This window comes from Watersipora subatra, chromosome 3, assembly GCF_963576615.1.
Source record: "Watersipora subatra chromosome 3, tzWatSuba1.1, whole genome shotgun sequence".
Classification (NCBI taxonomy): domain Eukaryota; kingdom Metazoa; phylum Bryozoa; class Gymnolaemata; order Cheilostomatida; family Watersiporidae; genus Watersipora; species Watersipora subatra.
In genome coordinates, this window is record NC_088710.1 from 33,309,073 (window position 1) to 33,333,375 (window position 24,303).

Sequence of the window (24,303 nt, forward strand, 5' to 3'; positions counted from 1 at the left end):
TTGTTCAACATTCAGTGTTGGAATGATTACTTGTGATGGTGTTTAATACAATGTAAAAAACTCTAACTGTAATCCTACCAATAACTATCCAAATTTTAGAACCTACCTCGAGTTGCCAGTACTCTGTTTTTTATTCTCATTCATTGTAATTATATGTTTTAATTTTCAGGTTCTTTAGAGGACATTGAAAATGTCTCAAAGTTCGCTTGCTACTTGGGTTGGAGTTCGTTTGTCAAAGCTACTAGGCTTTGATGCTTCCGGAGATTTTACATCGTGAGTTAGGATATCTGTATATCCAGTTATATCCATAATTATTTTTAGGATAGTGCTGCATGTTTCAGATCCACCTGCACCTCTCTCCTTTCCGTTCTAGTATATCATATAGTGTATAGCCGTATTTCTATTATTCGAAATATTATTAGTTGTTTTAGGCTATCTGAATGCCAGGATGTTTCAAGATTAAAATCGACAAAATTTGATTGTGATTCAAACGCTCATACAGAAGACTTCTCCAAAAATAACGTCAGTAGCTGCAATTTCTGTTTGTCTCTCGTCATGGCATTGGCTAATGCGTTAAGTCGTAGGATTACATGTCTCTATTGATATATATTTTATTTTGTAGTTGCTCATGGTTGCTATAATAAACCAGCAAATTAGCCTCAAATATATTTCTATAGATATTTTTATCATCTGATTTAACAGTCACACGTATTATCTGTGATAGCAGTCATTGTATCATCTGATATAACAGTCACATGTATTATCTGATATAACAGTCGCGTGTATCATCTGATATAACAGTCACATGTATCATCGGATATTACAGTCACATGTATCATCTGCTATAACAGTCGCTTGTATCATCTGATATAATAGTCGCTTGTATCATCTGATATAACAGTCTTGTGTATCATCTGATATAACAGTCACATGTATCATTTGATATAACAGTAACATGTCTCATCTAATATAACAGTCGCGTGTATCATCTGATATAACAGTCTTGTGTATCATCTGATATAACAGTCACATGTATCATCTGATATAACAGTAACATGTCTCATCTAATATAACAGTCGCGTGTATCATCTGATATAACAGTCACATGTATCATCTGATATAACAGTCACATGTATCATCTGATATAACAGTAACATGTCTCATCTAATATAACAGTCACATGTATCATCTAATATAACAGTCACATGTATCATCGGATATAACAGTCACGTGTATCATCGGATATAACAGTCACACGTATCATCTGATATAACAGTCTCTTGTCTCATCCGATATAACAGTCACTTGTATCATCCGATATAACAGTCACTTGTATCATCCGATATAACAGTCACTTGTATCATCCGATATAACGGTCACTTGTATCACCTGATATAACAACCACATGTATCATCTGATATAACAGTCACATGTATCATCGGATATAACAGTCACAGAGCAAATATTCTTTATTATACTTCTATTTATTTAATGTTTTCTACAACCCCAACACAACCCCAATCATCTCCAACATTTTCTTAATAAGTATAACTGGTAATTTACACATGCCTTTAGTCTTATATGAAGTTACGAAAAAATTTTTATGTAAAAATTAAATAAATAAACAAAGGACAATAAAAGTTTTTTTAAGGTCTAGGCATGGCAGAAGCACGCATAGGCTTGAAGGCGAAGAGACTGATGACTTAAACTAGGTTAAACCATAACTGTCACATACAACTTTATCGTATTTTCTAGGCAAATCAGCCACGCTGATTCCGATTTTTTACTCAAAATAAAGATTGGTCCACTAACCTTCAAATTCAGTTAGGCTTTTTTAAAGCGTTTCAATATCCGTTTCGAAAACAGCAACCGGCATTACAAGCTCTGCCCATAAATATGTGACGAAACCTAGCTTTTTCAGGAAAGGAAGTTAGGAATGTTTAGTCCGATTTAGAATAATAGAGATGGGTGTCTTAAAACCCATTATCATATAAATCCAGCCTGTAAAATAATATGTCTTTTATGAAAGGTATATAAACTATTTAAAATTACTCGTAGCTTGTTACGTCATGTTTAAATAGGCTGAACGCCAAGACAAGTGAGCTCAAAAAGCGTGGGTTTATCACAAGCTAGCGTTGTTACCGCTTTTTTTAAAATATGCAATGTTAAATAGCTTATCTACCTTTCAGAAAAGACTGAGATTATCTTTAAAGCTGAATTTAGATATTAATGGATGTTAAAACATCCATCTCTATTATTCTAAATCGGTCTAAACATCCCTAGTATTCCCTACGTAACTTCTGTTCCTAAAAAGCTAGGTTACGTCACGTATTTATGGGCGGAGCTTGTTGTGCTGATTGTGTTGTTTTCGAGACCGATATTAAAACGCTATAAAAAAGCCTTCATTACTCTGAAAGTTAGTGGACTAATCTTTATTTTGAGTACAAAATCAGAATCATCGTGTCTGATTTACTTAGTAAATACGATAAAAGTTGTATGTGACAGTTATGGTTCCAATTAAAACTAACCTAGCTTGTATATTTTTATATTTTAGGTTCAGTGTTGTTTTGACTGACTTTGCCAGTCTCACATATGAAATAGTGAGACTAGAAGAAGTTTTGAGCTTCGTATGTTAGCAATTACGTTGATTAAAGAGTCAATTTTTCCCTCAAAATTTATTTAGTTTGTTGCAGTTTTGTATTTTGTGGTGATCGAGAGTTGTGTAATTTATTGTTTCTTAATCTTTCAACGGAATTCTTATAAGTATGGGCTGGTGATCAAACAACCTTTTAGTATGTATTGTAGTGGAGAATAGTACTGTCTATCTGTAGATAACACCTCCTTTATCTGTAGATATCACCTCCTCTTTCTATAAATAACACTTCCTTTATCTGTAGATATCACCTCCTCTGTTTATAGATAACACCTCCTCTATTTATAGATAACACCTCCTCTATCTGTAGATATCACCTCCTCTATCTATAGATGATAACACCTCTTTTATCTGTAGATATCTATTGTCGATGGAGTCTAAAGCTGATCTAGAAGACTACTTACAAGAGCTGCTCAACACTTCCAACCATAAGCATCAAGAGTTCATTCAAGCACTGCTGAAAAAATGGAAACCTGGGGCTAGGCATGTTGAGCAAGCCGTTCCCGAGGGTGCAGTGGTCAGTCAGCTCTGCTTGAAGATAATTTTGTTAGCTTCGTAGTTTATTTTGTAAACTATATGCTTTGGTCGTGCCATGTACAATTATCAAGATATATATACATATATATATATATGTATATATAAATACATATACACACACAAATATACATATACACACACACATATATATATGTATGTGTGCGTGCGTGTGTGCGCGCGCGCGTGCATGTGTGTGTGTTTACTTTAGCCAATGGTTTTAATTTTTTTGCGAATGCTTACATGAGGCTGGCCAATAATAACGTGCCAACAGTTACTTGTTCGTCAATTGCAGACACAGTAGATGCTCATATATTTCATACTATGCAGTAGACACTGCTATAATGTACACCTCCCTTTACATAAGTTTTCCTCAACGTAAAGAATTTATGACAAGTTGTCGCTTCATATTATATAGGAACTTCCATATACCGTGTTTTCCTAACTATTAGCCGCTCCCTTATATCTGCCGCATCTGCTCTATTTTAAAAAACATAGGCTGCACCTTTTGTATAGGCCACATAACTCATAACTGTGCTTTTTGACTCGGCTGCAACTCTGCTGGTTAAAACGGAGCAGAAGCAATAAAAAATAGTTAGTATTCATTTAACTCCATTTCTGTGTAACGTCGTGTTCTATTTGCTAGATGAATAAAAAATCGACGTCTGCTTCTTGTCATAGCTTTTTAGTTTTGATTCTAATTCCGGTTAGTGTGCACCGAGCGGTGAAAGAAAAACCACAGAATAGTCCCAGCCTCTAAATCAGCCGCATGGCTCAAAACATCTGAAAAAGTTAGCGGCTAATAGTCTGGAAATTACGGTACTTGAAAGTGTTAAGTTTATGCAAGTTGTTAAGTCTATGCAAGTTGTTAAGTCTATGCAAGTTGTTAAGTCTATGCAAGTTGTTAAGTCTATGCAAGTTGTAAAGTCTATGCAAGTTGTTAAGTCTATGCAAGTTGTTAAGTCTATGCAAGTTGTTCAGTTAATTCAGTTTAAAGAACAAGATTCTCATAGTTAGCCTAAAAAATCGTTTTCTCTCTTTTGGCATCTTGGAGAGAAAACGGGGTGTAGGTGTATCTCTATTATATATAGTAAGACCCAGGCAGTCTAGTGTGTCTTGTGTGAGGTCATCAGGTGTGCCAGTAAAACGCTGATAATAAGTTTGGACACAATTATTCAGAAATATCTAAAAGTGATCGATTGGTGCAGGTGTTAGAGTGTTGGTCTACCAAGCTGAATATCATGATTTCGAGTCTTGTTGAAAGTGATGTTTTATCTTGACCTTCAATCCTGGACAAATGGACAGACAGACAGTAACAGCTGTTATTATAGTAAAGATATATTTTTGTTTTTCCTTTTTAGGCATACTATTTTTTGCAGCATAGATCATGCTGTGTAAAAAAAGGCTAAAAAATCTATTTACACCGACATCCAAGGTGTTTGCTCCCTTTAACTTAGAGTAAAATTACCACAATCATTGACTCTAAACTCAGTAGAAGTGATAAGAAAAGAGAGAAGTTGTTAATACAAACCAATAATAGCGCAGTTACTGTTCAGTCGTTGAATTAAAAAGTTAAGTTTCTGAACCTTTCTGTTTCTGAGCCTTCTGAAAGTTTCCGACCTTTCCTTTTTGAAAGTCCAAATGAGGGAGTTTGGGGAGATCTTAGAATGGATTAGGCAATTTAAATGTATTTTACTGTTTGTATAACGTAAAATCTCTATAACATCAACGATCTCGGAATGGATTATTCAAGTTCGAGGATCGTCTACTGTACAGGTTAATACCACATGCAGATGGCCAAACAGGTTCTGTTTCTTTGATATAATAAACCAAGACAGGGGTCTTTTATTTGTAGGCATGCGGGCAAAACTGGTTGCGCCCTGCAGTATGTCTGTGTACACACACGGACAGAAACTACAGAATTATAAAATATGTTAGGAAGAAACCACAAAATACATGACCCATGCCAGCAGTCCACTTACAGGCCTGTCCTTACTGCAATTGTGTCCTCTCCTTGCCTACATGAACTCCACTCAGATAGCAATCATTGGCTAGATTATTTGTACATGTATTTATATGTAGGTATATAAAAAGGACACAGAAGAGGATGCTTCATCAAGATCTCTCAAATCAAAGGACAGTGCTAGCAGGAAAACTAAGGAACAGCTGGTAAGGAATGGGTACTTGAGCTAGACTTTTACCGGAGTATTTCGGGTAAGGAGTGGGGTACTTATGCTAGACTGTTACCGAAGTATTTCGGGTAAGGAGTGGGTACTTATGCTAGACTATTACCGAAGTATCTCGGTGGAAATTTCTATTTCACTGAAAGCTTATCGATCACAATTATTTGAACATGTCAGAATGCTGTTATTTGTACTCATTTCATTTGTAATCAAAGACATGGTGGTCATTTTGTTTACATTTTTGATTTTGACTGATATCTTTCCATTTTCATTATATCCAATGGCTAACTTTATCTGAGGTGATGCTGCAGGAGAGATTCAGTTCAGAAACATAAGGAGTTGAGTCGGTGTGTTTAAAGTTTATGACATGTCGCTACTAAAAAGCTCTAATAAATTAAAGCGAATAGACTCGCTATTGTTCATGCTGCTCAGCGATTGGCTCTCCTGAGCACTCCTGCCGCTTGAAAATTAGATTCTTGCTGATACTTTGTGATGTCATCGGTTTCCTACTTTGTGCTAGCAAAGTGCTCCAGCGCTTTAAAAAGTTACATATAAAAACCAAGATGTGCCATAGAATAGGCGCACCTTAATGGAGACTGAGATGAAGCACAAGGTTTTGTGATTAGAATAGCATTAAACTGCTCAAACAAGTACAGGAATTGTTTGTTTACGGCTGTCAGCTCCGAGGTTTGTCATAATGGACACACAGACATCTGCTAACTTTACTTGATTGCTATATGACCAGCATTGTAAGCTATAATTTTTAATTTTTGACACAATAAAGTAATTTTCAAGTATGAATATTTAGGCTTCAAACATAAGTTCATGTCGCATTGTTTTATAACAGTGTATCTTTCGTACACAATGCAATTGTGTACGAAATTATCCTTTCTTTCTTGTAGTCACAACAGATAATAACTACATGTATTGGAATGTGTATGAAACTAGTAAGGTGGCTGTTATTTGCATGAATTTAATCTCACACAATTGACATGACAAGCTGCAAATCTTCAGATCATGCAATATAACTAATATCACCATTCAGGAATTCCTTCTATTTTGATGAGTTTGCGTTCCAGACCTGCGAAATCAGAAATTTCGCGAAATAAAGACTAGATTTTCTTCAAGTATGAGTCATAATTTTACCACATCAAAATACTTAAACTGCTTTTTGGACTTTCGCAATTCATCTACATGTGAGTACATGTACATGTCCTTGTGTATGGATATGTACATGTAAGTACATTCACATCTCCTTGTACATGGGGCATAATGCATAGTACGTTATAAAAGAAACATTGCTGCAATCCATGATAGATTAACAGTCGATTAGACTTGTCCTTGACAGCTTTAAAGTGTCGAAGTATAGTAGAGGCTCCTACGATATAAATAATCCATTCCAGGAACATTTAGGTTATAGTGATTTTACTTAATGTTATATGAAAAATGAAATACATGTAAACTGCTTAATCTGTTCCAAGATCATCCCAAACTCACCCCTTTGGCCCTTCAAATAGAAAAGAACGAAACTTAAGTTTTTAATTTAATAACTTCAGTAACTATGATCTTACGAGTTTTCATCGACAACCTTTGGAGCGCGCACCTTCAATGTCAATTTAAATCACTTTTTTCCCTTTTTCTCTAGACAGCAAGGTCTATACTGGAAAGAAAAAATAGAATGTGTCAATGCCTCAAATAAAACAGAACAAAAATATATTTACTGTTGTTAGAGTTGTGTCTGTTTGTTCGTTTTTCTGAAGCCAAAGTTAGAAGTAAGGATAAAATATTTGCTCTCAACGAGGATGGCGAGACTCCCAACCCGTGACATTCAGTATGTCAGACCCTCACTCTAACACCTGCACCAATGAACCCCCTTAACCCTTTCACTGCCGTATGTGCATTTATGCAAATCTATGGTTGACTGCCGAATGCGCATTTTTGCGAATTCATCAGCAATTGCGTAGTAGCTTAATTTGATTATTTGTTGACAACATAATCAATGATCTTTAGGGCTTTCATGGTATTGAAAGTGATGTTCGAAGATTTCTCTATAAAATTAGCTTAAATTAAAGAAATTATTATAATTTTTGTTTGGGAATTTACAACTTGAAAGCGAATGTTTTTTCTTTTTGACATTCGAGCTATTCAGTGTTATTATGGCTTTCGTAAGTACCTTCTGAGTAAGAAAATAAAGAATTACTTATGTTGATGATATTATAGCCGATTCATATTCAGATTTTTGTGATTACACAGATAATTAAAGTAGCAGCACTGACTCTGATGGTGATGAAAGTTATAGTTCTGTAAGAGTAAGGAACATTGTAGAGGATGGTTTTAGCTTCGTAGCGATCGTAGCTTCACATAGCTTTATCAATGCGCAATGTATAGATACATTAAATATTTTGCATAACAGGATTTGTTACCATGTTGGCAAAATAAAATATGTAACAAAAATGTTCTAGATAAAGTTTGAAGTTGAAAAATATTGTATACATATCAAGAAGCAAATCGGCAATTTTCGGTAAAATGGCTGGCAGTAGGCCGATAGCTAAATTTGTACATGGGTGGCGGTGAAAGGGTAAAATATTTCTGAATATTTGTGTTGCTACATGTTCTTTGGCTTTATCGACACACTTGACAATCTCTCACCGCACGCTAGACTGCGAGGTACTAGCATATATAATAGAGATAGACACTCTCATATGTCATTCTCTCTCCCAAACTCAATTTGGGAGTGTAATTTTATAAGTGATAATTTTGACAGGAAATGTCAAAAAGTCTTGAAGAACCCCCTTCAGATTCCAGCTCCCAGCAACAGGCAGTCAAAGATGATGCTTCTCCGGTCAAGCCCTCTCCGTCACGTAAAACCAAGTTTGTTCCGCTGTTTGATAGCGAAGGGAAGGATCGCAGTGTTACCAAGATACCAGGTGTGATGAAAGGCGTCGTTCACATGATATATCATGTACTAGCCATCATGTCCATATATGTCATCGTTTGTCAACAGGGTAGTAATTGAGAAAGATCAATCAATAATGCATGGAATGCCGGTTTCATTTTATCTATTTTTAGCTTGGTCTTTTTTGATAGAAAATGTATTCGTGAGCGATGATGGTTCCTTCATAATTTCTAGGTTACTCTTCCTCTAGTGAACATATCACAATGCAAATGTTATTGTAATCACTGACTTCTGATTTCTCCATACTGAATTAATGAATCACTAGTGAGTCTAACAAACTGATTAACTTTTTGCAAAATTCAGCTCTGCTGCCATGACCAAGGGCTAATTATTGCCTAACAATGTATGTGTCAAAACCGTATGCAGACAGCATGCTTCCTTGCATTTAGAATGAGCTGACTTCATCATTGCTGGCTAAATCTAGTGCTTTAAGTTTATATCAGGCTCTGACAGCTCAGTACAAGCCTTGACTAGTCATGTATAGTCTTGGCAGGTTTATTACTCCTGCACAGATGCATTGCTACAGTTCTTTACACGTTGAAAATTAAATATGCTTTAATCAGGAGTCATCTCCTCATGAAATTAATTTTATTTGCTAGGTATGCTGAGTACGTAGAGGTGCTGGTCAATAATAGAAGTGAATGACTGTTGTAAACATTGTCCAATAAGACAACAAACTTTCAAGTAGTTCAAGTGAAAACGTTGTTATTGTTATTTTGTTAACGCCTCTATCCTTATTGTTATCTGATGTTTTTGGAAAAACTTGTTTTAGAGAACCTAATATTAGCCTGAATCTTTGCTAATTTTCCTAAATGTTTTTGCTCTGTCATGTTTGCTGTTCTTTGACGCCGTCATGTTGTATGACTATGAGAGTATTAAAAGGTCAGCGAAGTTTAGTTCTAGTCAATGTTAATACTTATTTGTCAGACTTACCCAAAGATTATGTACAAAAATTGAAGGACGCACACCTTCACACCAAGCACTATGAATATGACAACATTCGTTGGTTTTTCGTTGGATGTGCTTAGATGAGCTATATGTAGGCAGCAATACAAATGTGTAGCTAGTAGTATTAGAACATACCATAGTGTACTAGACAGACTAGAGGAGCTCAAACTAATTCCCTTCATATTATTATTTTATTATTCACATATTCATTATTACTTCACATATTCCTTATTATTATCCGATATGTTTATTATTATCCAGTATGTTTATTATTATCTGATATGTTTATTATTATCCAGTATGTTTATTATTATCCGGTATGTTTATTATTATCTGATATGTTTGTTATTATCCGGTGTGTTTATTATTATCTGGTATGTTTATTATTATCCGATATGTTTATTATTATCCGATATGTTTATTATTATCCGGTATGTTTATTATTATCTGGTATGTTTATTATTATCCAGTATGTTTATTATTATCTGATATGTTTATTATTATCCGGTATGTTTATTATTATCTGGTATGTGTATTATTATCCGATATGTTTATTATTATCCGGTATGTTTATTATTATCCGGTATGTTCATTATTATTTGTATGTTTATTATTATCCGATATGTTAATTATTATCTGGTATGTTTATTATTATCCGGTATGTTTATTATTATCCGATATGTTTATTATTATCCGATATGTTTATTATTATCCGGTATGTTTATTATTATCCGGTATGTTTATTATTATCTGATATGTTTGTTATTATCCGGTATGTTTATTATTATCTGGTATGTTTATTATTATCCGATATGTTTATTATTATCTGATAGGTTTATTATTATCCGATATGTTTATTATTATCCGATATGTTTATTATTATCCGGTATGTTTATTATTATCTGGTATGTTTATTATTATCCAGTATGTTTATTATTATCTGATATGTTTATTATTATCCGGTATGTTTATTATTATCTGGTATGTGTATTATTATCCGATATGTTTATTATTATCCGGTATGTTTATTATTATCCGGTATGTTCATTATTATTTGTATGTTTATTATTATCCGATATGTTTATTATTATCTGGTATGTTTATTATTATCCGGTATGTTTATTATTATCCGATATGTTTATTATTATCCGATATGTTTATTATTATCCGGTATGTTTATTATTATCCGGTATGTTTATTATTATCTGGTATGTTTATTGTTATCCAGTATGTTTATTATTATCTGATATGTTTATTATTATCCGGTATGTTTATTATTATCCGGTATGTTCATTATTATTTGTATGTTTATTATTATCCGATATGTTTATTATTATCTGGTATGTTTATTATTATCCGGTGTGTTTATTATTATCTAGTATGTTTATTATTATCTGGTATGTTTATTATTATCCGGTATGTTTATTATTATCCAGTATGTTTATTATTATCCGGTATGTTTATTATTATCCGGTATGTTTATTATTATCCGGTGTGTTTATTATTATCCAGTATGTTTATTATTATCCGGTATGTTTATTATTATCCGGTGTGTTTATTATTATCTGGTATGTTTATTATTATTATCCAGTATATTTATTATTATCCGGTATGTTTATTATTATCCGGTATGTTTATTATTATTATCCGGTATGTTTATTATTATCTGGTATGTTTATTATTATCCGGTATGTTTATTATTATTATGTTATACTTTTACAATTGTACAGTTCAATTGCACTTTACATGCTTGTGATAAGCCAATTCACACAATTTAACTTCCCTGGTCACATCAATCAACCAGCTATACAGCTGCAATTGTATACTTGACAGGTCGACACCCGTGTGTTTGCCAAGCTCATAAGCACGGTCTCATCAATAACTGCCTTCGCTGTGGTAGAGTTGTCTGTAAGCAGGAGGGTTCTGGTCCCTGCGTTTTCTGCGGTAACTTGGTGAGTGAATATTCCTCCTCGCACCATATTCTTGGACCCTGAAAAATATTCTTCATTTCTGTCAGCACTCATCAGCTTAGTGGTCTGGCTCTACACACTGATGGAATGCATGGCTGATGTGTAGGGTGGATATTTACTGCGACTATCCATCCTCCGACGCTACTAAATGTTGCATCGTGCTGACAATTAGATTGACCAATGAGAATTGGCCTTGGTAGTGTGAAGGCCATGCGTGATGACCTTGTTTGATTTTTCAGTACAGCTATTAAAGTATCGTCAGAATAATTGTAGAGTAACTTGGATCATCAACTATAATTATGTGAAAGCAATGGTGTTTGTGCTGCTATTTGTATTCCTATGTTTTGCTCAAAGAAACGGTACACATTAGAGATGAGAGCAAGAACTTTTAATTCATGACATTAATTAAACTATAAAAAAATGATTTCAACATATTATTAAATGTATCTAAAACGTTTCATAAACAGTCCCAATTTACTCCAGCGGATTAATATGTTACAAGTGAGAATATGTTTGTTCGTACAAAATGGTTGTTTGTGCAAAACCCTCTTGTCTTTGTTATTCGAAAGCCACTCTTGAATGCAACCAGTTTGCTTTTGAAATGAATAATATTGAACCGAGATTGTTATTAGGAACTATTTCAAATAGATTAATCAGTTTTTAACATACCAATGTCAACCATCGTGTTGCTTTCGAAATGGCGTATCAACACTGCGTTGCTGATGATTCCCCAATGTATTGGCGAAACAAAAGGTGTATTTCATCAGCGAGTGTATCCTTTATGGTTACACATCATGCACCTCATCTATTGGTTGCTGTGAGAAATATTTTGACCAATGCTGACTAGCTTCATATTCTAAGTGTTAAAATTGTATGAAACATTTTGATCATTTGGCAATGAGCAACATTTATTTATCAGAAGTCAACTATGCCAACGCTGTTGGGTTGTTCATAGGTTAGTATGTCGTCATTTAGATTAGCAAGTTATATCGATATCGATCGCTCTATGGGTATATCGATCTTTGGAAATTCTTGGTTGCCGGCGGTTCATGCCAATATCTAGGCAACAAAATGTCCTTGAATTCCACGTCATCTTTAAATAGAACTTGCTGGTTTTATATCCAACACTCCTGAGCGTTTCTCAACTAATGAGAGGACAACTCTACTCTAGTTGATGAGTGTTAAGCCTTTCACAGCACCGTTCACCCCTCTTATAAATGCCTATTAGGCTAAAACGTTGTCACAAAGTTGTCTTGGACTGGTGACCTTTTCAATATGGAAAACCTAGAAATATGACTATACACAAAGATGAAAGTGGCACGTCATTTATGTACCTTTATCAACTTGTTACTTGTGCTGATTAACTCGTGTAGTCTGTCACTTTTTAGACCCTACGGAACAGTTACTGCCATAAAGTAATAAGTTCTCAGTTGAGCTATCTATTATCAAAAATTTTATCAAAATAAAATTCTTGTCTGCTGATCACTGGGTTCTCCTATATTCTATGTGTAGAAGCCTGGATACTTGAGGTGTCCAGAAAGGAGATGTACTAATAGTTAAGGAGATAAATGTGCAAATATAATGACATAATATTATATATATGTAAAATTATATAAAATTAATATATGTAAATATTATATAAAACATAATATAATATATATGTAAAATACAAGAACTTCTTCATACTTTACTTTCTAAATAATTTCTCGATTATAGGGGTTGAGTAAAAACAGGACCTTCTCAAAAAGACGCTCACATAGCTTCAACGTATAACCCCACAGTTTGCTAACCCCAAATCTCATGAAAAACTATATTATATACGGTATTCACCTTTAGGCCTCGCAGCTACATAAAACAAATAAAGCTTGCTTAAAAGAATTTAATTTCGGCTCGTGTTGCAATTTAAAACCATTTGTAGATTCTATAGTACTGTTATACAAATTAATATTTTTGAAAACTAATATTTAATCTTGAGCAAGGGTTGTGTGCTCTTGACAATATTGTTTCCTTACGAGCGAGCTAGTTTTAACTGACATGTTGTATGCGCCTGCAAATTTCAGACATGTTTTTGTTAAAAAACCTGATTCATATACGATTTATTTTTTGTTGTAAAATAGAAGTTTGCCTCTCCATTTTGGCAGGTCTGCTCAGAGGAAGAAAGAGAAATAATATCAAGAGGTTCAAGAAAAGGAGACAAACTTTATGAATCTCTCATGAAGGGTTCAGCAGTGCCTAAATTTCTACCTCAAGAACCAGAAAGTCCTCAGGCTGCTAAGGCTAAAGAACACAAAGACAGGCTCATACACTTTGATCAGACAAGGTAGGAGCTGAATAAACACAGTTGGAAGTGTTTGCTTCTCTACCTTTGTTCTTAAATCACATGCCTTGGTGGGACTGTCATAATCCAGCTATCGACATGAATTGAACATTTTAAATTCTTCCTGATAATTACCAAAACAATCTATCAAATTGCGCACAAACATCATATCACCACTAGTAGCTGTGAAAGATCACTCTATGTAGTAACTTAGCCTATGCAGTATATCCTAACATATCATTCTATGTAGTATTATCCTATCAAATAACTCTGCACAATTATTCCCTCATGCAGTAAGGTGGTTGAGTTGAGCAGATGGTTGTGTGCCTGACTGCTGAGCCAAATATTCGAGCTTGATTTCTGTGCGATGCATTATTTTTCCTAAGGCTCTCAATATGGCTTCACCCAGACAAACAGGCACGAATCGTATTATAATAAAAATTACATGAAACCAAACAAACAGTTAGGTTAACGCAAATGCTAAGGTTTTTAACTAAGTTGTTAACACACATGTTAACTGAGATGTGAGTTAACACAGGAATCTTAAGAATAGAGAGAAAATTTTCTTTATTATAACAATAAGTATTGGTATTAAACAGTTTTAATTATATGTGTTCATTAACTCAATACTCTTTAATATATTAAAAATGTTATTATTTAATATATATTAACCCTTTCACTGTCGTCCATGTACAAATTTAGCTATCAGCCTAGTGCCAACCATTTTACCGAAAATTGCCGATATTACTTCATGATATTTATACTATATTTTTTCAATTTTAAACTCTATCTAGAACATTTTTGTTACATATTTTATTTTTCCTACATTTTAACCAACTTGCCATGCGAAAAATTCAATGTATCTTTATTTTGTGCGATGATAAAGCTATGTAAAGCTATGGTCGTTTAGAAGCTAGAACGATCCTCCACAATGTTCCTTTTACAAAACTATTACTTTCACCACTATCAGAGTCAGTACTGCTACTTTAATAATCTGTATAATCGCAAAAATCTGAATCTGAATTGGCTATAATGCCATAAACATAAGTAATTATCTGTTTTCTGACTCGCGCGGTACTTAATAAAACTTACACCAAAAATGTTGGTTTTTACGTTGGAAATTCTCAAAGAAAAATTTTAAATTGTTTCATTATTTTAGGCTAATTTTATAGGTAAACCTTCGGACAACGCTGTCAATATTATAAAAGACCTAAAGATCTTTAGTTATGTTGTCAACAAATAATAAAACTAAGTTACTACATAATTGCTAGGAAAGTCGCAAAAATGCGTCTACGGCACTCGTCTATAGAAAACGCATAAATGCGTCTACGGCATCGAAACGATTAATTCACTAATAGTAATGTTGAGTAAAAGTTTGCTTTACGTGCATCTCCAATGATAAATTTTTTACTGCCAATGTTGTAAAAACCGTGTTTCAAGTCACTTTGAGGGAATCGATTTTTCACACCCTGTCTTTATTACCAGGTTTAAAATAGCAATACCTATGTTGTCCTTGTGCACGCAAGCAATGAGTTTGGGAGTTGCCCACTCGTGTTGGGTATTTTCACTGCAGATATCAAGTTTCGGTTTAAACAATCTAGCTCGGTTTTGATAGATACGCTCTTACACATCCGTTGTCTAAGGAGAGTTTAAAATACGTGTCTGTACAATCATACTTCGACCCAGTTTTTTTAATTATATCACAACTAGTTCTATGGTTTTAGAATAGCGCTGGCTAATTAAAATCTTTTATTGTACTAGAGTATGGTGTCTTTTATAGCGGTGAGCTTCATTTATTTCCTTTAGATCTAAAAGGAACCTGTAGTGTTTGATATCATCAATGGAGTCATTGCGCTGTACTTCTGCAATAGTGTATCTTCTCTCTCCAAAGGGGTATCTTCTCGTGCCTGAAAGTTAGATTTTAACGAATTGGATCCACACTCTGTTTGTTAAGATTGGTCATGACAGGAGCAATTGTACAGTATTTAATGACAATATAAAATATCATTCATCTTCTTATTAATCATATGATGAAATCTTGCCACTGACAAAACCTAAGTCATAGGAAGAACCAGCTGCATGTTTAAATTTATTTTAAGATGTGCTTATCAGCCTGATAGGCTATAGTATAGTACGTTTCATTGTATATCCAGATCTGGTGGTATATCAATTGTATGGTATGTTTAATTGTATACCCAGATCTGAGGGTATATCAATAATACAGTCTGTTTAATTTTATTTCCAAACAGCGTGAGTAGTGATTACATCGATAGTGTCAGATATGCCCTCATATCAAATCAATAGAGTCGCTGTTGGAGCTAATAGCAACAGAATTATCTGCTCATGTATTTTCCAAGGATGTTGGTCATCGGTCTTTTTACAGTGTCCGACGTACCAAAGTCATCGACGATGAGTCTGATTATTTTGCAACCGACAGCAGGTGGATCAGCCCGGAAGAGAGGGAGCGTCTGCAGCGCAAAAAGGATGCCATACAATCCAAGAAGCATGCATCTAGACGTCAGGAGAGAACAATTACGTTTGATTTTGCGGGTACATATTATATTCATGTGTGGTTCCTTTCATCTGTAGCAAGTGATATTCATGTGTGGTCCCGTTCATCTGTAGCAAGGGATATTCATGTGTGGTCCCGTTCATCTGTTTAGCAAGGGATATTCATGTGTGGACCGGCTCATCTGTAGCAAGGGATGTAGAGAATGATTAGGTCATTGCACTGCCGGTGTCATGGCCTTCCTAGCCATTCGTGAATAAACCAGCTACATGAGTAGGTAGAGATGACAGCTGCCCTTTGTGTCTCAATGTCACAAATTTATTAGTCTATTGAGCCATCCTAAAATCCGCTAAAGCCATCATTTCTCACTTTCCAGTCTGGCAGGATTAGCTATGATTCAGGACTGCTCGAACCAAGAGTTGGTTTTACGCTTCGACTGTTTTTTAACACTGCGAATGCGGTGTTAAAAAACACCTGCGAATGCAGCAGCATGTGTCAATATATGCCACGTATTCGGAAACCCATTTTAGTTTCTTGGCAAGCTTGTCAAATTATAAATAGATGACGTCTTTCTCACTGGCTAGCAAGTCAACGATTGTTTACTGAATTCCTCTTTTTATTTGCAAATGGTTGGGATGAGAATAAATAACAGGCTCGTTTAAGGTTGTGTTACATTGCCAAGGCAGTATTCTGACAGGTGTGTCAGCGATCCGATAAGTTTCCAGAAACAGATGTTGGCCAAAGTTTAGCAGACGATTGTTAATATAACCTACCGGTTTTAGTGTCACCACATATTTAAGTTTGGCCTATTCTACGGGATAAATTTATATTAGCTGTTACATTGCTCACACGTTTATTGTGTGAGCTTCAAGGTCATCTTCAAGGTCGCCAAAGAACTAGTTTGAGACGATTCTATACACATGGTACACCGGGATACATCACATTTCAGTTGATGACTTGTAGTCACTACATGCATTAAAGGATAGCTTTTGGGCACAGCGATTCAACTTTATATGTCGATAAACCAAATCTTCGAAAGTCCAGTGTCTATGATATTATCACTCGTTATTAGGCAAAAGCTCAACTGGTTTGCAATGTGCTGCTCAATAATGACTATGTGTTTCCATGACTCAGTTAATCCACAAGTTTGAGCCATCAGCAAGATCGAAACGGCAAAAATCTCAAGTCAAGCGAGTTTTTTGTTATTCAAAAATTTTTACTAAAATTTTTGTTCTTGCGAAAGATGAAAAGGGTGAAAAAAATTGCGGATGAAAAGAATGATGAAAGATGAAAAGATAAAAAGGGTACTTGCGGATGATGCGCAAGCAAATACCGAGCAGGCTATTCCATTTTAAACATTTTCTACACTTCCATCATCCTTATTTTAATTTGGGCATTGCCGAATGGGTCGCGATAACCTCCGTCATAGAAATCTTTCCTTTTTTAACAATGTACCCGCATTAATCATGAATGCGGGTACATTGTTAATCATGAATTAATCATTAACCCGCACGAATGTCCATTGAAATACCTAATGCACGGTAACTCAATATGCGCACAACTCCAAATTGGTATCGTCCAATGCGGATCCGATCATCATCCTAGTGATGAACAATGAAGCATAGTGATAAAGCAGGCCTTAGTTGTTGACCCGTTGGGTTCTCATCTTTCTGTTTTGTATCATGGATCAAAAGCCGAGTCAATAAGGGGTAGGGTGGCTTCATATGTTCACCTCGACTTTATAGTATTTCAGACTATACCGTGTTACATACCTACAATTCTTAATAACTCTAGGATATGATCACAGTCACAATTCGCTTCAGAAACTCTTTGCAGATAACAATGCTCAAATACTAGTAATGGTGTGGTGAGTCTTGTCTAGATAGAGCGCATTGTGTCTCCTAAGAGCTGACTTAATTGAAATTGATTGTTCTCAGCAGAGCGTTAATATTTATGTTATTGTGCGTATATAGTTTTATTTGCTTTAGGGTGATAAAGTGAGCATTTGACACCCGCATCAGTTTGAGCAATCGATAATCGTCATATTCTGTTATCCGCACTAGCCCCGCCCCTTTTACATACTTACTCACTAATCACCACCTCTAAATGGATTTCCCTCATTATCATCAATAATTTAATATAATCAACTGATACCGGATAACTAGTACCAGTCGATAAATATTAACACGTGTCTTTCATAGGTAGACAATTGGTCGACTCTGCATTCGATATGAAAGAACTTGAGAACAGCCTCGCAGCCGATGCTCAGAGCTTTGATGAGGATATCACAAACATTCCACAGCATACCACGTCATCAGGCCTCACCAATCCAGCCCTATCGGAGAAACCCCAAGTAAAGTGGCTTATGGTTATAGACCTCTTTCCATAGACACTTGACAATGTCGCAATCTCGTTGACATTTGGTTTTTGCAGCCTTCCCAGCTATAGATAATATGAATGTGTTTACCTGGTCTGTAAGGAGTGATATTTGTATCATCCCTAGTTAGCCTTTCCTGCTTCATCATCTCTCACCAAAGAATGCAGAAAATGTACTCATTTGTTGTCTGCAACAGTTTGTCAACCGAATCACAGTCACTAGTGCTGGAGAAAGAAACTGCTTTGATGTTTGAAGGGGTTTTCTCATTTGCTGTACCATCACTGCAGGTAGTGTGATGGCAAGCACAGCGATTAGCTCTCACATACGCACACACATACACACACACTCAGTTCATACCAGCTTGTTGTTAGGAAGAAAAAGCTTTCAAAAGCACTAAACATAACTTTGGTTTTACAGATAATGAATCCAAAAATTAAATTGGTAGTATTTTCCAACAGCATTTGCTGCATTTTGTACTAAACATGCGATTCCAAAGTCGTGAGTTTAGTGGCTCTGATCAGTACCCTTAAAAGGCATGTGAAACTATGAATGTGGAGTTTAACTTGTTAGAATTACAAGGGTTTAAGACCGTGCACCTGGCTATGGTCGGATTAGCCCATCTTTAAGGTTGAACTTGCCCACAAACAAGAAGATTTTAGACTGAGCAACTGGCTATAATTGTTATGACAAATGCATTCTCACTACCACAATGGTCTATTATGTAAGTTGATCTTCTTGCAGACCCACTATTCCTTAGTTCAACCAAATGAATGTGTTTTAATTATATGATTCGTTTTAAAAATAGTCAATGGGGGTTTTACAATTTTGATAACTTTGAAAATGGAGTTGTCTGCACTATCAACCAATATTTGGGGGTTCTTGAAGAATTTACAAAGATGATAATGCATTTCTGCCAAACGACATGTCAAGTCTTGAATTGACTTTTAGTGGACAATTTCTTATTAGAGTTTTCCCCTCCTCATAGTAAATAAATTTTGAAAAAATTGTCTCAATATGCTAACTGTTACGATTTTGGTCGTAACTCAAAATTGGGTGCTCGTTGGTTCTTTATGAACCCTGAATCAAAATTAATCAGTAAAAAACTCTCTACAAGATGATACTAATACTGACAAGATTACATAAATATACATGAAATTTTGTTGTTGTTGTTGTTGTTGTCGTGTTTGACGTGGTTTTAGTGATGAGTGTGCCTGGGAGGGTTGATAGGCACACCATCAGAACTACACTCTGATTCAGAGTCACTAAGGTCTAAATCTGACTCACTGTTTTCAGATTCGTCCTTAAAGTGGTTTAAACCAGATCTGAAGACTAAAACGTTTAGATGGTCGATTAGAAAGTTTTCAGGATCATCGTACAACTTACTAGCATCTGGAGATGCTATTGTTACGGCACGTTGTATTCAAGCTTCAAAGTATTTTTAGTTTTTCATGTAACTGTCAAAGTAACATGGTCAAAGCGAGTAACAATTCTCTTAGTCTGTGTTTTACTTGAAGTATTCCCTTGTCTAACTCGCTCTGATACGTCCACGTGTATGAAAACCTTTTAAAAAAGAATGCTGGCCCTGGCGACTTTAATATCACTCTGCAGATTATTAGCAACATAAATGTCGCCTCACCCATTATAAATATAAGTATTTATAACATCGATTATTTATGCGTTTTGTAGCCAAATATTTGAATAAAATTGTAGAGTTTTGCTAGATACTAGCGTGATAAGTTTGGAGTTATAGCTCACTGGTCTATTTTAGATATGTAGATCGTGAAACCTATACAATGGATAAAAGCATTCTAATTAGTGGAATATTACTACACAAAGTAAAAAGCATAAAATGTATAAAGCATTATGTAGAAACATAACATGCAAGAAAACTGACAAATAGTACAGAATAGCAAGAAAAATGACATATTATGTATAACATCTATTTCACTAACCTTGTGCCTCCGTAATCACATTACTAGCATACTAGCGTCACATTCTTTAGTCTATTCGCTATTTGTGAAAAATAGCTGTAAATATGTCAGGTAAGTCTTATCTGCTTAGACTCTAAAACTAAACTAAAAACAAGACAAAGAAAAAGAGCGGCAACAAACAAAATTTGGTGACCCAAAAGCAGCGCTATCATTGGTCATCATCATTAGACCACCCAAGGCAACCGGTGCAGAGGACAGGCTGGCTGTCCATGAATCACCACTGAGGGTGACCAGAGTGCGCAAAAACTAATGACCAAAGCAGTTACAGGAATGTGAGGCAATGCTTACTAGGCTCTTCACACTCCCATCTAAATTTATCAAATTTACTAAAATAATATGGTCCCAATGTTCTTTAAAGTTTTGATTTATTGAATATATAATTGCTAAAATACTCTACATATAATGATCATGCTATTTGATTAAGCTACACTATATCTACGATAACGTCCAAAGCCACATTTACGCTTTGGCGATCACGACTATCTTCTGGATAGGTCGTTTTAGCATTGTCGCAGGTGCCAGTGGTCTGCCCATTCTGTCCAAGTGCCTGTTGGCAAGCCGCAGGATCACATTGCGTACAAGACCGTCCTCACCTTTTATGGCGTCTTCAATAACTCCCCATCTCCAGGCGTTCCTAGGCTGATTGTCTTCTTTTAGAAGCACAACATCTCCCACCTTGACACTTTCTTTACTACTTAACCACTTTTGTCTCAGGGTTAGATGCCGCATGTAGTCGGCTTTCCAGGCGACCCAAAACTCCTGAGCAAATTGCTGAGCTATTTTCCATTGTGTCCGCCTATAGAGCTCGTCATTCTGAAACTTTCCTGGTGGTGGAGCTGCAAGCTGGGTGCTTTTCATGGTCAACAAATGGTTGGGAGTGATTATATCTTCATCAGCGCTGCTGATGTTGGTTGTTGTGAGAGGTCTATGGTTTAATATACTTGCCGCTTCATAAAAAGCAGTTCTCAGGGTTTGAGTTCCAAGCCTTCCCTTATACTTAGCAGCCATGCCATTTAACACAGCTCGTACAGACCTGATCATTCGCTCCCATACACCTCCTTGGTGACTCGCATCTGGACTGTTCATTCGAAATTCTATTTTATTTGCGATGAGGTAGTTTCTTACATCTTCATCTGTAGTCACATCGATTTGCCTTTGAAACTCATTCTGTGCACCCATGAAGTTAGTGCCTTGATCACTAAATAGCGTCAAAACAGGTCCTCTGATGGCCACAAAACATCTCAATGCGTTGATAAATGCATCCGTGGTCAATTCTTCTAACAGTTCGATATGAATGGCTCGGGAGTATAAGCACGTGAACAACAGTCCCCACCGTTTGAGCTCTGATCTCCTGTCCTTCACCATAAAATGACCAAATACATCCATGCCTACATGAGTAAATGGTGGGGTTTGCTCTATTCGTTCCGGAGGTAACTGGCCCATCTGTTGCTGTTCAGGTTGCTTTCTGAGTCTGGAACATATAACACAAGAGCTGATGAGATTTTTGACTACATTGGAAGCGTTGAGTATCCAGAAGCCTCCAGATCTGATTGCTGCCAAGGTACTTTGTCTACCAAGATGATGTATTTTTTCATGAAAGTGTTGTACCAACAATTTGGCTATGTGCGTGTCTTTCGGAATAATTGCTGGGCGCCTTTCGACTTCTTCTAATGTAGTAGCCCTATCAAATCTTCCACCAACACGAAGTATTCCAGATCCATCTAACAGTGGGTTGAGTTTGAAGATGGAACTTTTCTTTCCCACTCTTTTTTGGCATTTTATTTGAGAAATTTCATCAGCATAATGTTCAGTTTGAAGAACCTTGATTACTCTTGTTTCGGCTTTAGATAAGTCTGCAAGAGTTACTTTTTTGTCTTTATTATCAGCTCTTTTAGGTAGCATGCTAAGCGCCGCAATGCTTCGAGTCAGATCCTTCCACTGGCTAAACTTTTCAAATCTAGAAGACATCTGGATTTTGGGTATAGTTGATGTGGCCATAGCTTTGACGGTCTTAAGTTCTGGATCATTCTCTATATGATCACCTTTGATCTTGTGTTTGTCTATGTAGCTTTCAAGGTTGGCTTGTCTCAGAAATAAAGGTCCACCAAACCATGTTGACTGCAACAGTTGGTCTATATTCGCACCCCTAGAGGCAATATCTGCAGGATTATCCGTAGTGGCCACATAATTCCACTGTTCTTGAGAGCTCGCATCTTTGATTTCTTGAACTCTATTGGCGACGTACATGCGGAATTGTTTGGTATCATTGGCAATGTAGCCCAGAACTATCTTGGAGTCTGTCCAATAGTGTTCACTGTCTACATGGACTCTCAGCTCCTTTTTTACCATAGTGCCCAGGCGTGTGGCCATAACTGCTGCTTGGAGTTCAAGTCTAGGAACTGTGATTGGTTTCAATGGGCTGACTCTTGACTTTCCAATTAGCAATGCGCAGCTCGTGGTTCCATTTGGATTTATTAATCTTAAGTATGTGCAAGCTGCATATCCTTTAAGGCTTGCATCACTGAAGTGATGAAGTTCATATCGTGGGCTTACCATACATGGTGGCTTGATACATCTCGGTACTTTTACAGTTTCTAACTTTTGCAGTTCGAATACCCAAGCATTCCAATCATCAAGCAAGTCACAACTGATTGGTTGGTCCCATGGTTCTTTTGACGATGTGCATGCTTGTAATAGCTGTTTGCCCTTCAAAATAAAAGGAGCAAGGAGCCCAAGAGGGTCGTACACTTGGGCTACGGTTGACAACAAACCACGCTTAGTTGTTGGCTTTTCTTTAATGTTGTTGACGAACTGGAAACGATCGGTGTCAATACACCACTCTAGGCCTAAAGTTCGTTCATTTGGTAGGTGGTCTTGCAGCAAATCAAGCTTTTGAATTGTCTCACACCTTTCGGTCTCCGGAACTGTGGCAAGAACGTGTCGATCATTGCTAGCAAACTTGTGAAGCCTGATGTTGCCTTTTGAACATATCTTCCTTGCGCTGTCAATCAATTGAATAGCTTCACGTTGGTTGGCAATACTTGTCACCCCATCATCCACATAAAAATCATGGATGAGAAAATTTGCTGCTTTGTCAGATATGCTGCGATGGTCATTGGCGAGCTTTCTTAGACCAAACGTGGCTACTCCAGGTGACGAGGTAGCACCGAAAAGATGAACAGTCATTCGGTATTCCTTGCAAGTAGACAAGTCTTCGTTTACCCACAAAAACCTTAAGTAGTTTCTGTGTTCTGGCTGGACATAGAAGTTATGAAACATCTGCTGAATGTCACAGCAGATAGCAATCTTTTCTAGCCGAAATCGACATAGTATACCCACTAAACTATTAATGTGGTCGGGGCCTTGAAGGAGCGCATCATTCAGAGCGATGCCGTTATACTTGGCGCTCGCATCGAAGACTACTCGTAGCTTCTTTTTCTTTGGGTGCCGTATTCCGAAGTGAGGTATATACCAGCACTTATCTGTCGGGGATGTGTTTGTCACTTCTTCTGCATGTCCTGTTGTGATTAAGGCTTGCATAAACTTGAAATACTCTGCTTTGTAAGACTCGTCTGCTTTGAGCTTTCTTATTAGCTGATCTAAGCGTTTTTGTGCTTGTACTTTGTTATTTGGGAGAGTTGGCATGTATTTGAACGGGAGTGGCAGAACATAATTTCCATCAGGGGTCTGAGTAGTTCCATTTTCCAATATTTTCACAAACTGTAGATCATTCTGTGATACCTTACCAGATTCAGTGTCTTTGAATTCTTGGTCAAGTATGTTCAGAATCTCTTTGTCCTTAGTATCTGTCTTGTGTATAGATCTGGTTCCATTCTGAGGTTTGCCTCCACACAGAGTCCATCCA

At 36.1% G+C, this 24,303-nt stretch overlaps 1 protein-coding gene across 1 annotated transcript in view; it reads left to right on the top strand.

The window, feature by feature from the left end:
* The first annotated feature begins 188 nt into the window (after positions 1–188).
* LOC137389625 (activating signal cointegrator 1-like) overlaps positions 189–24,303 on the top strand; it is a 98,256-nt gene continuing 74,141 nt past the window's right edge. Inside the window, exons 1-8 of the mRNA XM_068075685.1 lie at positions 189–273; positions 3,011–3,170; positions 5,270–5,356; positions 8,135–8,297; positions 11,108–11,226; positions 13,386–13,564; positions 15,945–16,111; positions 18,272–18,423. Coding sequence (XP_067931786.1) covers positions 191–273; positions 3,011–3,170; positions 5,270–5,356; positions 8,135–8,297; positions 11,108–11,226; positions 13,386–13,564; positions 15,945–16,111; positions 18,272–18,423 — 1,110 coding nt within the window. The 5' untranslated portion in view covers positions 189–190. The remainder of the gene's footprint in view (positions 274–3,010; positions 3,171–5,269; positions 5,357–8,134; positions 8,298–11,107; positions 11,227–13,385; positions 13,565–15,944; positions 16,112–18,271; positions 18,424–24,303) is intronic.